Raw genomic sequence first — 16,693 nt, 5'->3', positions numbered from 1 at the left:
CATATTTTGTAAGATACAGTACAAATGGAACGTTCATTGTGTCAATGATGGCATTTGCAGTTAACTGTAACTAATACAAATAAAAAAGTAGACAGTAATGTGATTTTATTCCTGATATCTCCTTAAGCTGAAGGTTCAGTGGAGAGTGGAGCATCCTCTATGTCCTGCTAAATTTTTACCCGCTCTTACGGAAACACCCTGCATATATTTTTATACCTGTTCAACGATACCAAGCTAATTTTGTTTGTATCTTTTGACGCTGCCGCTTCGGTCCTATCGTATTGGGATATTATAAGGATTCGTCTGCTTTAATTAGATCTAAAGATGATCGTGATTAACCGAAATCGATAGTCTGACGTAGATTGTTTTGACCGTCAAGTGAAATCAGGAAACGAACCCTTTACTTCCTGAATAACTGCCTCTATTTCCGATTACGTCGCAACTTGTAAAATTATAATATCATAACTGGTAATAATAGCGCAGGTGATAGAATTGGAAAGATTTGTATGGCCCTAAGACCATCTCGAATAACAGTACTATCCACTTCCACTATTACCAATGATAATAACAACAGTGACGATACAAGATACAAATGAATACATGGGTGTACGTAGAGAGATACTGACACAGCGAATTATATAGCCGCGTACTTATCGAACACCGAATACAAGTTCGGCGCAACGTGGCATGTTCGGTGTGGACGTTCAACCGTGCTACTCTGCACAGCAACGAACAATTTTTGTCCAGTGTCGGTATATCAAAAGCAACGGTTCGTACCTGCGCAATCGTGGTCGGGCTCTCTCGCTACCGAATCAGAGCAAGGCGCTAGGATACCGACAGAGGTATGAAAATTAATTTATATTCTCCGCGTGGAATCACCAGAAAATAGAACCCAAATATAATGATTATCACATAAAAAAAACATAGTACAGTTCGCACTCCTGAGTACAATTCTATTCAATACAACTCTAAACCACTGGCCCACCAATCTATCAGTACTGCTGCTCTTTTCAGCACAGTGCTACCTCCTAAGACCTAAGTAGTACTGGTAACAAAGGAAATTTGAAATAAAGTATTGCGACCAGACGAAACTACAGTCGTCTGGTCGTAACTATGCATTTTTTTGAGGGCTCAGGGATACAGTTCACTTAATGACATGAATGAATAAAAATACAATGAAGGCTTTCACGACCGGATGGTACTGTTGTTGATAATTCTTCCGGGTTACATGGCCGTGGTCCCTAGAATTCTTCAATTCCTAACGTTTCGTCCAATACTACGTTGGACTGGCTGCCTTAACAGTCCACAACAGAAAATTACCTCTTCCACTTCAGGCGTTGGCCCCTATCACCCATACTACCCCCAAAAACCTATCTAGCCTATAAACAAAAGCAAAGCTAGTGCCACCGCCACTTTCATCCTAAAGCTAACTAGGACGGCCGTTCGCCGCCACTTCAGGTTTCGCCAACGAACAAAAATTAAATATGCCTCTGAACTTTGTATAAAAAAATAAAATAAAAGGAGAAATGAAAGGGTATAATACTTTATTAAATTTTATTTGTTGTTCATTTTGTTCTTTTTTTTGTTCTTATGTATTTATTTGGATTCGAACGCAGGTCTCCTGCCCACGTCTTAATATTTTTTTTTTTTTTTTTTTGTTATCAATGTGCGAACAGTCACAGTTAACTAAGCCTGGAAAACTAAAACAGAATGAAGACGCCATCGAAGATATGAAACATAAATAGCATGAAAAGAAAGCTACCACGTCGTAGTGAGGCTTCCCAGCGACTGCGCCCACTGATAAGATTGTTCAATATATGGTCGTTTGCAGTTCGTTCTGACCTCATCTGCCACTGCCTGGAACATTCCAGCTACACGGCGGCCTGTGAAAGGCACTCCATAGGTAGTTTGCGAAGCACTGTCGATATCTGGTATGCCCGGAAATAGCATGATGTCTTTCTTGCAAATAGAGCCAGAAGTCAAGGAAATCCTTGTGTCCGTCACGACAGAGGTAATGGACTGCATGTCCACGTATCCAGGTGACAGAGTTGGTTCGAGTCTTGGGGTAAAATGTCTCATCCGGAAACAATAACGTGCGTGCAGATATACGCTCCGGCCTAACTCGCAAGAGATAAGCCAGCATCTGCCGCACTAGGTGCCAAACCGGTTCCGCCTCTCCACAGCTGAGGCGGTGCTCGGCAGAATCTACTGTATTACAACCCACACAATTGGGAGATTCTGCCATGTGAATATTGTAGAGACGTTCTTGCGTCACGAGCTTCCCATTAACGACGACGTACCATTGAGAAACAACATCGGAATCAAGCATGGCATCGTGTACAGTCTTCCACACCACGCGCCACCGTACGTCAGGATATTTTAGTTCGACCACATTTAGGGGGCGGCGTTGCAGCATGTCATGATATAGGCGTCGAGTTGTGGCCATTTGTGGTGTCGTGAGCGCGACACTGCAATACTTTGTTCTAAATAGAAACGTCCTATATAAAAGAGGGGCGCTGGGATGTCCTGTAGTGGCACCGGCGCTCTTAGTGAAGCAGGGCGTAGCGCCGTCAGAAGCAGACTCGTGAGGCTCGTCGGACAACGGCGCAGCAGACATAAATGTGAGCTAACATAGAGGGCAATGGCCCTATCATGGACGTTAACTAGGCCGAGACCACCTTTTTCCTCGGGGAGGGTAAGAGATACGTATCTGATCTTCAGTAACATACCAGCGGTGACGAAGTATCCCAGCGCTGCCATAATGCTACGAGCCAAGGGCTTCGGAATGGGTAGCGTTTGGGCGACATGCGGTATGCGGAACGCAAGGTATACATTGGCATAATACGCCCGCTGAACGATGTTGAGGGATCGCAAGCGCTGATTTGCAATTCCGGCCCTAATTTGGTTAAGAAGGCGTCGATAATTGAGCGTCGTCGCGCGTCGCATGTCGTTCATGAAATCTAAGCCCAAGCAGCGTACAGTATCACTGAATCGTAAGGGGGCAATGTGTTCCTGCGGTAGCCCAATCCCGATGCTCAAGGCGACGGACTTGTCAACGTTGATTTGGCTACCAGAAGCTGTACCGTAGGTTTCTATCCAGTCCAAAGCCGCGGCCATATCGTCAGCTCCTCGTATGACGATCATCAAATCATCCGCATATGCGGTGCAGCGATAGATGGAGCCGCCGAACTGTATCCCAGTGAGCCTGTCTCGGAGACCACACAACAAGGGTTCTAAGGCCAATGCAAATAACAATGTTGATAATGGACATCCCTGTCGTACTGATCGGCAGATCGGCATGGGTGCCGTCAGTCTCCCATTGACAAGAACTCGAGAAGTTGCACCATGTAGTAGGCGTGTCAACACTGTGATAAAGGGGTCGGGGTATTCCATGCGCCGTAGAACGGCCGTGAGGAAAGTGTGGCCCACACGGTCAAAAGCCTGGCTAAAGTCGATAGACGCGAGGGCTGCCGGCAAACGTCTCACCCGTGCAAGGGAGATGAGATCTCTGTAACGACATAACGCAGTTCTGATGTTGTTGGGTCCCCCCAAGGACGTCTGATCGCCGGACGAGACGTGCAATAGAGTGCCGCGAATACGTTCCGATAGCAGCCTCGAAAAGATCTTGAAGTCGCTGTTCAATAACGTTAAGGGACGAAAGTCGCGGACATGATTCCGTCCCTTCGGCTTATGGATGGGGACAATCATACCTTCTAAGAATGGTGCAGGCAATGTTATACCCGGGGACATCAATTCCTGGCAAATTTCAATCAAACACGGTAGCAACAGTTGTTTAAAGGCTCGATATAACTCTAATGGTAACCCATCGATTCCTGGTGATTTATGGGGAGCACCTTTACCAATGGCGTCGAGCACTTCCTCTTCTGTCACTTCTCCCAGTAAAGTCTGTACCATGTATGGTGGAACTGTACCGTGGACATGTGCTGAAACGGTGTCTACCGTCGCCATATCAGGGAGCACTGCTGAATAAAGTTGAGCGTAATGCCCATAGAAGGCTTCTGCTATATCTGCTTGTTCTACCACATGTCGACCATCGTCGGTTATCATGTCGGTTACCAGTGCCCTACGGCGCCTCCTGCGTTCTATGAGCACGTGGTGCATAGATGGCCTTTCTGATTGTATCATGTCTGGAGCACGCGACCGTATAACAGCGCCTTGTAAATGATGGCGTGCTAAGGAGACGAGCTGCGCTTTCGCGCGATTGACTGTGATCTGCCTGTCAGGTGAGGGCTCCATAACAAGACATTCCCGTAGGACGGTGTAATAAAAGTTTTCCGTGCTTCTCCTCCATGCCGCTGCTTCCCGGCCGTAAGCCATGAAGGTGCGTCTAAGAGCAGGCTTCGCACATTCAATCCACCAACTGAGGGTCGATCGGTAACGACCACGACGCCGTAAGGACGCGTTCCACGACTCTTCGACAGCACCTTTACATGCTGGCTCGTCCAGATGGGCGACGTTCAGTTTCCAGGGGGGCCTACTGCGCCACACACGTGCAGGTTGGAGGGCAATGGTGCAAATATAGGCTGTGTGGTCGGTGAATGCAGTGGGCCAGAGCTCTGCTCCTCTCGTCGCCGTCGAAAGGGTGCTTGTGACGTAAATCCTGTCCAACCGACTTGATGAATGGCTTGTATAATGGGTGTAACTAGGAGCTGGGCCATGGATGTGGCGCCACGTGTCAATCAGGTGGAGGTCACGCACTAGCATTTCCAATTCCGCACACGGGACGTGATGTGGCTGCTGATCAGATGGAGATAATGTACAGTTAAAATCTCCTCCGATCACCGTATCGTCTATGTGGCCCATAAATAGACGCGTAATATCTTCCAAAAAAAAGCGGGCCCGATCTCTCCGCCTCCCTGATCCTGAAGGGGCATATACATTGATGAGTCGTACACCGTTGACAGTTACTGCCATGGCTCTTGCACTCGGTAAGTACAGTACGTCCGTAGCCGCCAAACCGTCCCGTAGCAGAACAGCCACACCACAATCGGTAGAAGAGGCGTGGGAGATGTGGGCGGTATATCCGTAGAAGTCAGGGAAACTAGCGACACATACTTCCTGTAAGAGGGCCACGTCGATGTCCGCCGCATCAAGCATGCGTTAGAGCATTGTCAGTTTGTGTGGTGCCCTTATCGCGTTGATATTGATTGGGGCAAGGCGAAAGGTGTGCTGCCTAGCCTCTTCACCTAGGGTAGACGCCATGGCAATAAAAGCTAACCGCAAGAGATGCCGGACCCACCAAACCCGTTACAAATTATGAGTCTTTCACGCTAGGAGTGGCATCCCCAATGCCGCCCCCTCCCCTGTCACCCGTGCCCTCTTCAGGAAGTTCCTCAACATCGTCCGACCACAATAGGTGCAACACGATGCTGTGTAGCTGATCGGCACCTAAATCTCTCTCACGTACGTCGTCTTTGGTAGAGGTAGACGGAGCGCCATCCATCGACGCGACCTGCCGCGTTGGTGGTGCAAGAAGTAACTGGGCACTCGTAGTATGGGCAAGTGAACCGTCTACACCACTTAGATCCTCAGCAGGCGCAGCATCCATGCTGTCTGATGAGATGTCACCTTCTTGACCGGCCGTGTGTAGGAGGCAATCGTCAGAAGGGGTCCGCCGACGTCGCTTGCGTCGTCGGGGCGAACGTTGCTTTCGAACGTGGACATCCGTATCCGAATGTGGGAGACAATCCAGCGTCGTATCACCTTCCGCTAGGAAAGCCGCGGTCGGGACAATGTTCGCGTCCACGTCCATCGCGTTCTGAATGTTATGTTGCGTCTGGAGTCCGTGGGACTGTTGCTGCTGTTGTTGCTGTGGAGGGGGCGACAGATGGGTTGGCACCGAGGGTCCTTCCTCTTCCTCCCTTGGTACTTCTGGCGTCGATGGATGTGTCTGATCGCCCGTTTCGTCCTCAACTATGGTGCGCATCGTCGTCTGAGCGTACGTGAGGGGCAGGATTGTCGTCCCCGTCGGGGAAACGGAGTCTCCCACTGGTATCTGCGTAAATCTACGTTGTAAGCAGCTCGATCGAACATGGCCTTCCTGCCCACATCCGGAACAGGTACGCGGTTGACCGTCGTACATGATGATTGCACGACAGCCACCGATGTTCAAATAGGACGGCACATGTTTCTTGAGCTCAAGTTTAATTTGGCGCACACCGTTGTAGACCTTATACGTCGAGAAAGTTTGCCACTTTTCTGCAACGTGGCTGATAACATTGCCATATGGTCGGAAGGCGTCCTTGACAACTTCCTCTGGGACCTCGAAAGGGAGCTCAAAAACTCTTACAGTCCTTAGGCCCATGCCTGCATGATCCACCGTCACTGCACCGATATGCCCGTCAGAATGTTTGAATCGGAGAGAGTTCGAGTATTTAGAAACCAATGTCGCGCAGACCTCTGCACTGGTCATTTTAACATAAACCACGCTCGCCGTTATAGAAAAATGTATTCCGACGACAGTCGCCGGATCTAAACGTAGATCGTCGCGAATGAACTGTTCTATTTCATAGGCTCGAGGACGCGCGTGATCTGGTTGGAAAGTAACTTTGATCGTATCTTGGCGCCATGTGTGTGCCATAATCGCACTGAACTTGGAACAAATACAACTCGCGCCGCGAGAAGGTAAACACAAGCAAGCGCTCACGGTCGCCCATGGCGGGGCGCAGCGGACGTCCTCGCCCCACCGCAGCCGAAAGCAGACTGTCTTCGGAGGTATGGCTGGTCCTGCTGACAAGGGAACCTCCCCATCGCACCCCCCGCAGATTTAGTTATAAGTTGGCACAGTGGATAGGCCTCGAAAAACTGAACACAGATCAATCGAGAAAACAGGAAGAAGTTGTGTGGAACTATGAAAAAACTAAGCAAAATATACAAACTGAGTAGTCCATGTGTAAGATAAGCAACATCTAGGAGAGTTCGGGTTCAGGAGCGCCGTGGTCCCGTGGTTAGCGTGAGCAACTGCGGAGCGAGAGGTCCTTGGTTCAAATCTTCCCTGGAGTGAAAAGTTTACTTTCTTTATTTTTCCAAAGTTATGATCTGTCCGTTCGTTCATTGACGTCTCTGTTCAGTGTGATAAGTTTAGTGTGTGTGTTTTGCGACCGGACCGCAAAACCGTGCGATTAGTAGCCGAAAGGACGTGCCTGTCAAATGGAAACCGAAAACATTTGATTGCAAGGTCATAGGTCAACCGATTCCTCCACAGGAAAACACGTCTGATATATTCTATACGACACTGGTGACGGCATGTGCGTCACATGACAGGAATATGTAGTCGACCCACCTAACTTGTACACTTGGTGAATGGGTAAAAAGATTCTTCTACCTTGCCCAATTTAGGTTTTCTTGTGGATGTGATAACCACTCCCAAAAAAGTGTGAAAACATAAGAGTTTGTCACATAAACTGCAACAAATGAATGCAACAGTTTTACAGTCGCACAGTTTTGTCTGTGCTCTGTCAAAACATGTTTTTAACCTTTTCAAATTTTTCCGTGTGTAGACCGTCAAATCCTGCATATGTCCAAGCAAATCTGAACATGTCCTGGAATTTTGGAGAGCGAAATTGATTTTATGTGAGTGCCTGAACTTTGATAATTGTGTGAAAATAAAAAATTAAAATTTTCTCCCGAGGGAAGACTTGAACCAATGACCTATCGTTCCGAAGCTGCACACACTAACCACGGGACCACGGCGCTCATGGGTTTACACCCACCTGGATGTTGCCTATCTTACACATGGACTACTCAGTTTGTATATTTTGCTTGTTTTGTCATAGTTCCACACAACTTCTTCCTGTTTTCTCGATTGATCTGTGTTCAATTTTTCAAGGCCTATCCATTGTACCAACTTATAACTAATTCTGAGGGGGGTGCGATGGGGAGGTTCCCTTGTGAGTACCGCCGACTGACGAGTCGGGCGTCGGACAGCGACCTAAATACCGAGGAAAGTGGGCGTGGTGTAGCTTGCACATAGTAGCAGAGAGAAAACTAGTCGGCAAAGACCTTTATGCTCCTTTACCCCTTTACTGGGAAAAATAGATAAATGGGCCGTTGCGGAACATGCACTTCAGTCAGGTGACCATGTAGTTAAGTTCTCTGAAACTACAGTTTTAAGTGCTACCACGAACTATCGAGCTATTATCCACGACTGCATAGGGAGGCTATTGAAATTTATAAACACGAAGATAATTTTAATAGAAAAGAAGAATCCTTGAAATCAAGCGAGATATGGACAGTGGCGTTACAGAATCGATAAGTGATTTTTATCAATGACAGATTATTATCGATAGTTACATTTTATCTTTGACTAGTTTTCTCTCTGCTACTATGTGCAAGCTAGACCACGCTCACTTTCCTCGGTATTTAGGCCGCTCTCCGACGCCCGACTCGTCAGTCGGCAGGACTCAGCAGGACCAGCCATACCTCTGAAGATGTCCAACGAAGTATTGGACGAAACGTTAGGAATTGAAGAATTCCATGGACCACGGCCACATAACCCGGAAGAATTATCAACAACAATGAATAAAAAGGTTTATTAAACTTGAAAATGATCTTTGCGATAGGAGACCTGGATAATTTACAACTGCCATTGACTGTGAAGGTATCACTTGTTGCATACAATCACAAATTTTCCTTTTGAAGTACAAAGTTCAGTTTTAACTGAAGTACATGTTCATCTGAAACAGTGATCACTGTTCTTTTGCAACGTTGTTGACTTCTGAAGCTGAGGTCACAAACTGGGCAGAACTCTTCCATGCTCGGCTCTATATTGACCTCAGTACGAGGGTGCTGGAGTGCCGAGAAGGGAGGTGTGGTCTTCAGGAACACCTCCGATTCGTCGTTGCAGATCGCAGCGAGACATCGCTAATATCTGCAGTGTCAATGAGCGATGTCGACTTTAGTGTGACACCACGATTTCTGGACGATACCACGTAAAGAACATATATTTTTTCAATGCATCATAGAGAGTGCTGCACACTTCAGGAAGAACCATTTACGTACTTTGCCTGGATGCTCTGTAGAGGTAGATCAAACTTGTAAAGGAAACCAGAAAAACACGGTGCTATTGCCATTTACTTTTTCCATCATACTGATTTTCTATGATTAGTGTCTTGTTTCTTCATTACTGGTTCAAGCAAACTGACAAAGTGTTACGACCTACGATAAAATGTTCAGACTTGTCGTCACATTTTTTGGGAGATGGATTCATCGGCCTTCAGAATGGTTCGTGCGGCATACTACGAATTTCTCTCCTTTACCAGCCATTTTTTTAATCTCAGAGTATTACTTGTACGCAGCATCCTCAATTATTTGCTGGATATATTCCATTCCTATCTTACTCTACAGTTTTTACTCTGTAGTAAGATGGATGTTATTCCATGATGCCTTAGTGTATGTCCGATCATACTGCCCTTCTTCTTCTCAATGTTTGCTACATGATTTTCTTCTCGCCGTTTCTGCGGAGAAACTCCTCATTGCTTACCTTATCAGTCCAACCAATTTTCAATATACTTTCGTAGCACGACATTATAAACACTTCGATTTTCTACTTTTCTGGTTTTCCTGCGTCCATGATACACATCCATATAATATTCTCATACAGACGTACATCCTTTAAAATTTCTACCTCAAATTAAGGGCAATGTTTGATGTAGTTTTCTTCTGGCTAGGAATGCTTTCTTTGCCTGTAATAGTTTGCTCTGTGTGTCCTCCTTGCTTTGTCCGTCATGTATTATTTTGCTTCCAGGATAGCAGAATTCTGCACCTCGTCTATTTCGTGTTCCCCAACTCCCACTAATCACTAACCTAATTTCTGCTACTCCTCATTACTTTTACCTTTCTTCAGTCGTCTCTCAGTCCATCATCTAAGGTCAGTAGTACGTTCGCTCCTTTCAGTACCTCCTGTCAGTCTTCCTGGCTTTACTGAAGATATCAATGTCATCAGCGAATCTCATCATCGATGTCCTACCGGCCCCTACCGATACGTAAATCACTTAAAGGCTTATTTCTCGCAAATGTTTGTGAACTTCTCAGCTCTAGTGTCACCACTGACGATATTTGCTACGTTTTACCGCCTTCGGCTTACGATAAACAACTATGAAAGCAACAATTGCACTTTTCAGTTTCGCCTTCCATTTTTAGGTTTCCGTATCTCAACCGGTAAAGACAGAACCCTTATAGGATCATTCTGTTGTCTGTCTGTCCGACTGTTAAAAACTCTTATGCTCAGGAAAGGGTGGAAGTGTCACGTTGACAATATCACATACTAGGGTCTATGATCCCGTGACTGTGTAAATAATTGAAGCTTCAAAGTCAATCCAATAAAAAGACACGACCATTTATGTCACTACTTTGATACTCGCAAACTCACTCATCAAAAGCTTCCCGTTGACCTAGAACCATGAAACCCGGCAGGAAACCAGGTTTCACAGTACTTTTAAAGTAAAAAATCAGAAAATTATCTTAAATTATATCACACGCAAAAAATTTGCTTTGTCATTTGTTATCCACCTTCAAGCTTAAAACATTCTGGAAAGTCTTGGAATTTCCGGGACCGATATCTTGCCAGTATCAATGTCGATAACAAGCAAAAATCGTAGAAATTCTCGTCTCCTGGGATGGATGAAATATATATACACACATCCATGCCCGAGGCAGGATTCGAACCTGCGACCGCAGCGGTCGCAGGTTCGAATCCTGCCTCGGGCATGGATGTGTGTGATGTCCTTAGGTTAGTTAGGCTTAAGTAGTTCTAAGTTCTAGGGGACTGATGACCTCAGAAGTTGAGTCCCATAGTGCTCAAAGCCATCACCTAACGCTGCCACCTCAAATATCTCTGGAACAACAATAGATATTCAAAAACGGTTTTCACTAGCATGAACGTACGGCAGGGAATTAGGAAACCAAATACTATGCGAAATTTTAAAACGTAAACAAATACTATTTTCAACACAAACTTGTGTATTTTTAAATGGACACCCCTTATTATTTCGTATGCAATCAGTAGCATGAAAAATCATAAAAATAATGGCGTTTGTTTCATCGCAATACGTCAATCAGATACCGAGAGATTGCGAAGCGAAGTTGACGCTTGAAATAAATGAAGCGCACAGCTAGTGCTCGTCCTGAGACTCAAGCGTGCACCTCACGCTGCCGGTAATCGTGATGTGATAGACGTACTACATCAGTGGAGTGTTAATATGTGGTGTGGTATTGTATGACAACGCACCAGTGGCCCATATTTCATTGATGGCACTCCTAAATGAGGATAGTTTAGCCCCCTCGTGAGCTTTACCTTACTTGAACCGGTCCACCTCTTATAACGTGTCAAATGATTAGGTATCCGAACGATGTATGTCCTGCGCATAATGTTTGTTGTTACGAAATGACAATTAGAGGTACAATTAGTAGTAACACACTTGGTTTCACGTTTCTAAACCTCATAAGTTCTGAAATATGTAGCTTGTAAAGTGTAGCAACAGCGTTTCTGACGTAATGCATCAGATGTAGCACTGTGCTTAGAGCAAGGGTTGCCTGCATTGGCGCCCGTATCCTGCTGTAAACATACCAATATCACCACGGCACGCTCTACCTTCAGTGTACAGGCGTCTCCTAATCTGGCCTGCTGAACTGCTCTCATACTGTAACATAATTTACTTACCTTGCCACATTAAAAGCCACATTCTTGTGGCGTGTTACATTTGCCGTCATCTAGTCTATATGCCGGCCTTCAGTAATGAAGAAAAACTAGATACTATTTTAATTTACGGCGAATGTCACAGAAATGCAACCGCAGCTGTGACACTGTATGCTGAACGCTACCCAGATCGGCGGTGTCCGTCGCGTAGAACCATTGGCAACATCTTCAAGACACTCACGGAAACAGTAAGCTGGGCTCCCGTAAAACGTCGACGTACAACGCCAGCGACTGGCAATGGAAACGAAATTGCTGTTCTGGCTGCTGTAGCGCACAATCTAAGGTGGGCGTACGAGAAATTGCACGAGGTGTAGGAATAAGCCACAGTAGTGTGTGCAGAATCTTGCATCGGCATCGGATTCATCCGTTCCATATATCACTGCACCTAGAACTGTACGGGAATGTCTTCGAATCCTGCATTGCATTCTGTCGTTTTGAACTTTAGCAGTTGCAAGGTAATCCAGTATTCCCAAGCAATATGTTGATTACGGACGAGGCTTCATTTACAAACCATGGTAATGTGAATCTGCAAAATCGCCACTGGATTCGCCAAGTTGCTCGTCAACGACTGTGGAGTGTCAATGTTTGGTGCGGTATCATTGCTAACTGTACCGTAGGTCCCTATTTTTACCGTGGAACATTGAATGGACAGTGATATGCATCATTTCTTCAACACACACTAGCGTTCCTCATGGCGGATCTAGGATTGGAAACTCGTCTATCAATGTGATTCCAACATGATGGATGTCCCACACACAATGCAAAAGTCGAAGCTTCCTGGCAGATTAAAACTGTGTGCCGGTCCGAGGCTCGAACTCGGGACCTTTGCCTTTCGCGGGCAAGTGCTCTACCAACTGAGCTACCGAAGCACGACTCACGCCCCTTCCTCACAGCTTTACTTCTGCCAGTACCTCGTCTCCTACCTTCCAAACTTTACAGAAGCTCTCCTGCGAACCTTGCAGAACTAGCACTCCTGAAAGAAAGGATACTGCGGAGACATGGCTTAGCCACAGCCTGGGGGATGTTTCCAGAATGAGATTTTCACTCTGCAGCGGAGTGTGCGCTGATATGAAACTTCCTGGCAGATTAAAACTCTGTGCCGGGCCGAGAAGGTAGGAGACGAGGTACTGGTAGAAGTAAATCTGTGAGGACGGGGCGTGAGTCGTGCTTGGGTAGCTCAGTTGGTAGAGCACTTGCCCGCGAAAGGCAAAGGTCCCGAGTTCGAGTCTCGGTCCGGCACACAGTTTTAATCTGCCAGGAAGTTTCATATCAGCGCACACTCCGCTGCAGAATGAAAATCTCATTCTGAATGCAAAAGTTGCCAGAGACTTTCTACATGCGACATTTCCAAACAGGTGGATGGGGCGGGGGGTACCGAGCGTTGGCCAGCACGGTCCCCCGACGCCATTAGACGTCCTTCTCTGGGGCGCAGTGAGAGACAGTGTATCAAGAACCCCCAACGCTAATAGAGGATATGTAACATCGTACTGCGGCGTGTGCGGCAATATCTGTAGAAAATCTACAATCTGTGCAACACTCTCTCGTTACCCGTCTGCAAAGGTGTACTGATGCAAACGGAGGGCACTTCGAACATATGTTGACGTGACACAGTTTCATTGGTGAAGATGTGGGTATATTTTCTATGCTGGATGTAAAGCACAACAATACAATTTCTGTGGGTGACAGGGCATTAGTAAATGTGTTTATCAAAGTGAATTCAAGTGTGTTATGTCTAATTGTAGCTCTAGTTGTCATTTCACTAGAATAACCATACAGTTACAATTTGAAAAAAGCTAACTTTTAATTGGACGTGTTACTTGTTTATTTTTGTGGATTGTACATACCTTCCCATTGTGTGAGCCCCTGACACAGGCAGCGTGAGGTGTACGCTTGAGTCTCAGGACGTGCCCTAGCTGTGCACTTCATTAATTTCAAGCGTCAACTTCGATTCGCAATTTCTCGGGATGTAATTGACATATTGCGATGCAACCAACGCTGTTATTTTTGTAATGTTTCATGCTATTGATTGCCTACGAAATAATAAGGGGTGTCCATTTAAAAATACACAAGTTTATGCTGAAAATAGTATTTGTTTACATTTTTAAATTTCGCATAGTATTTGATTTCCTAAGCCCCTGCCGTACGTTCATGCTGGTGAAAACCGTTTTTGAATATCTATTGTTGTTCCAGAGATATTTGAGGTGGCAGCGTTAGGTGAGACATACTCGCACCAGACCAGCTGTTTTATTATCGACGCGCGCGAGCAAACTAGAACACTGGTGCACACCCACGAACATTGCTTCATTCTGCGCCGTTCTGCGCTGCTCAGCGTCGCGCGTTTGATCGCAGAGCGGCGAATCCGGTCTGGACGTCACTCACTTAAACTCCCCCTAGTTAGCGACGTGAGTAATGAGACATGTTTGTCGGGGAAGAAGGGTACTTAGACGGAAATTGATAAAGGGTTCAAAAACAAGAGCACACATTATTATTGCCTTATTAGGTACGTCAATATCTGTCTTTTGAACCTGGCGATGTGATTCAGTTCTCTGATACAGTGATGTAGGTCATTCCAAAGTCAGATTTCTGCTACCGAAAAGGATTCAGAGAAGATGGCTGTTTGAGGTTTCATTTGATGAAGGACCGAAGAGAAATATTCCACCAGAAAATTTCTGAAACTGTAAAACCTGAACTAATTAAAATCTTTCTATTTCAGATGTCAACAAAATGCCCTACCGTGCCATGGAGCTTTCACATTATCTTCCTTGCCCTCGTCAGTTTCTTCACCGTGACGGCCGCATATGACATCAGAGGTCGGAAAGATATCACATCGACGAACGTCCATGACTCCCCTCCAGTTGTTGTATCATCAGCTACATGGTTAGATGGAAGTCTAAACAAACCAGGAGATGTGCACAAGGAGAAAAACTTTATTGACAACATCGCTGAACTTGGAACAAGTAAAAAAGTGAAGAGAAGCGACAATGGTGCTAAGGCGTCTAGGCCCTTTATTGTTCAGTATAACAACAAACAGGTGATGGGTCTTCCTGGAGATTCACCCACTGACGCGTTATTTGATTTTATAATCAACACGGTGAACGCAGAGATAGTGAAAAAGAAACTCAGCCAAATAAAGATACCCGATATCCACGAGAAATTCCACAAAAGGGTTGGCCATTCGACCATTAAGGGATCATTCGTTGCTCAGAAAGGCTGGTTCAAATCTCTGTCGTCTCTACATCGCACACAAGGGATCTCTGTTTCGAAACGTGGTAGCGTTCTAGCAGTAACTGCTGAGATTCAGTTGAGAGAGATGCTGCTCGGTTATGACGAGTATAAAGCCAAATCTGTGGGTCCAAAAGGACGCATCACTGGTGGAATTGACCACAATGCTATTGAGGTAAAACTGACTGCAGACCTCACTGGGTCACGGTGCAAACTAGTATTGGCGGGTCTCCGATTTAAGAAATTAAGTAATCCTAAAATTCAAGTGACTGGATTCGGAAAGAATGGCTGGATATTCGCAAAAGCGGTTATTTCAGTAACTGACACGTTTAAAGGAAAAGTTATACCTAGTGTAGAGAAGGCATTGTCCGATAATTTTCAGGCGGTTCTCGGACGAACAAGCTGTTACGTAGATTGATTATGTGAGAAGCTTTCATAGAATTTAAAGGCAATATTTGAATATATGCAGCTGTTTCCTGAAATTACAGTTTCTCATTCATTTTTATGACTTTATTTCAGTGGTGCCTGAATTATCACTAAAAATAATTGTACAATTGCTGAAAACATCAATTTTTTTATTTCTAGTTTTCATATGAATCCAGGTTCGTAGTTAACTGGCGTAACTTCAGGAGTGATAAACTATGAAAACAAAAAGCTTGCGATTCACGAATCTTGCATACGATGAGTAACCGATTTTCATAGTATTGATTGGTACCTCAGAATATTTCATTTAGTAAAATATGCACATTTTGTTTAAAGATGTTTTAGTTTATGCATGATCTCAACACAACAGATCGTCGTAAATACAGTTGTCGCAGAGCTATAAGTAACATCGTACATTAAGTAAACGTAGATAATCGATCTTTGTTTGTTTCTAATAAATGTATATAGCAAATAAAAATCTGTTGACAGAAAGAAGATTGGGGTATGCTTCATTACTAAGCTATTTTTTGCACTTCCCAATACAAGTGTAATAATTCCTTATTCTTTAAGTAGTAATGAAAACACATCAGATTCAAATTACATTCGAAGAAAGATGTAGTTTTCTTTTCTTTTATATATTCCTTCGAGTCCACTTTAATTCAGAAATTGTTTTACTCCTTTTTCTAGTAGAAGAATCTATGTAATTGCAAGTGTAATTATCTGTGTTATTGAACTCAGAAACTTTTTTGTGTTGATACAAGTTGAACTGAATACTGAAATTAAAAACAATCACACAATAATCAACAATTTGAAACAATTATAGTATTACTCATTTTTCCTGGCCTTATTCCGTATCTTCACAGGTTCATCGTGTTAACCTGGATTTGGCAGTACTAGTTTTAGACGCCTTTCTTGTGGCCAGACACAATTACAGAATGAATCGGTAAATTATTGGGGAGTTGTTAATGTATTGACTGCGTGCAGTAATTGCAGATAATTGTCTAATGGCTAGAGTATTCCAAGCTATTTTTCGAGTGGTAAATTTACTTCAGTTATGGTATTGGTTATTTATGTATAGATTCTGAATGTCTATTCAGAATGGCTAGACGACAGTTGTATTTCCACATTTCTATCGAACACAGTATCATAACCTCAAGCGCAATCAAACAGATGAACAAATTTTTGGACCTATACTTACAATAAAGATTTTCATAATTAGTTTTCCTGATTTGGAAAATCGACAACTAAATGCTTGTGTTGTAAGACAATTTTCCTTGGATAAAGTAAAATTTTCAGACCATGAAATACTGGCCAAAGTAGAGGAGACCAGTG

The 16,693-nt window shown here is 44.7% G+C and overlaps 1 protein-coding gene across 1 annotated transcript in view; it reads left to right on the top strand.

The window, feature by feature from the left end:
• LOC126237398 (uncharacterized) overlaps nt 1–16,181 on the top strand; it is a 37,960-nt gene extending 21,779 nt beyond the window's left edge. Inside the window, exon 2 of the mRNA XM_049947489.1 lies at nt 14,430–16,181. Within this exon, the coding sequence (XP_049803446.1) occupies nt 14,430–15,356 (927 nt within the window). The 3' untranslated portion in view covers nt 15,357–16,181. The remainder of the gene's footprint in view (nt 1–14,429) is intronic.
• The last annotated feature ends 512 nt before the right edge of the window (nt 16,182–16,693 follow it).

This window comes from Schistocerca nitens, chromosome 2 (assembly GCF_023898315.1).
Source record: "Schistocerca nitens isolate TAMUIC-IGC-003100 chromosome 2, iqSchNite1.1, whole genome shotgun sequence".
NCBI classification, from domain to species: domain Eukaryota; kingdom Metazoa; phylum Arthropoda; class Insecta; order Orthoptera; family Acrididae; genus Schistocerca; species Schistocerca nitens.
Note: the sequence above shows the minus strand (reverse complement) of the source record. Positions and strands in the feature narration are given on the sequence as shown.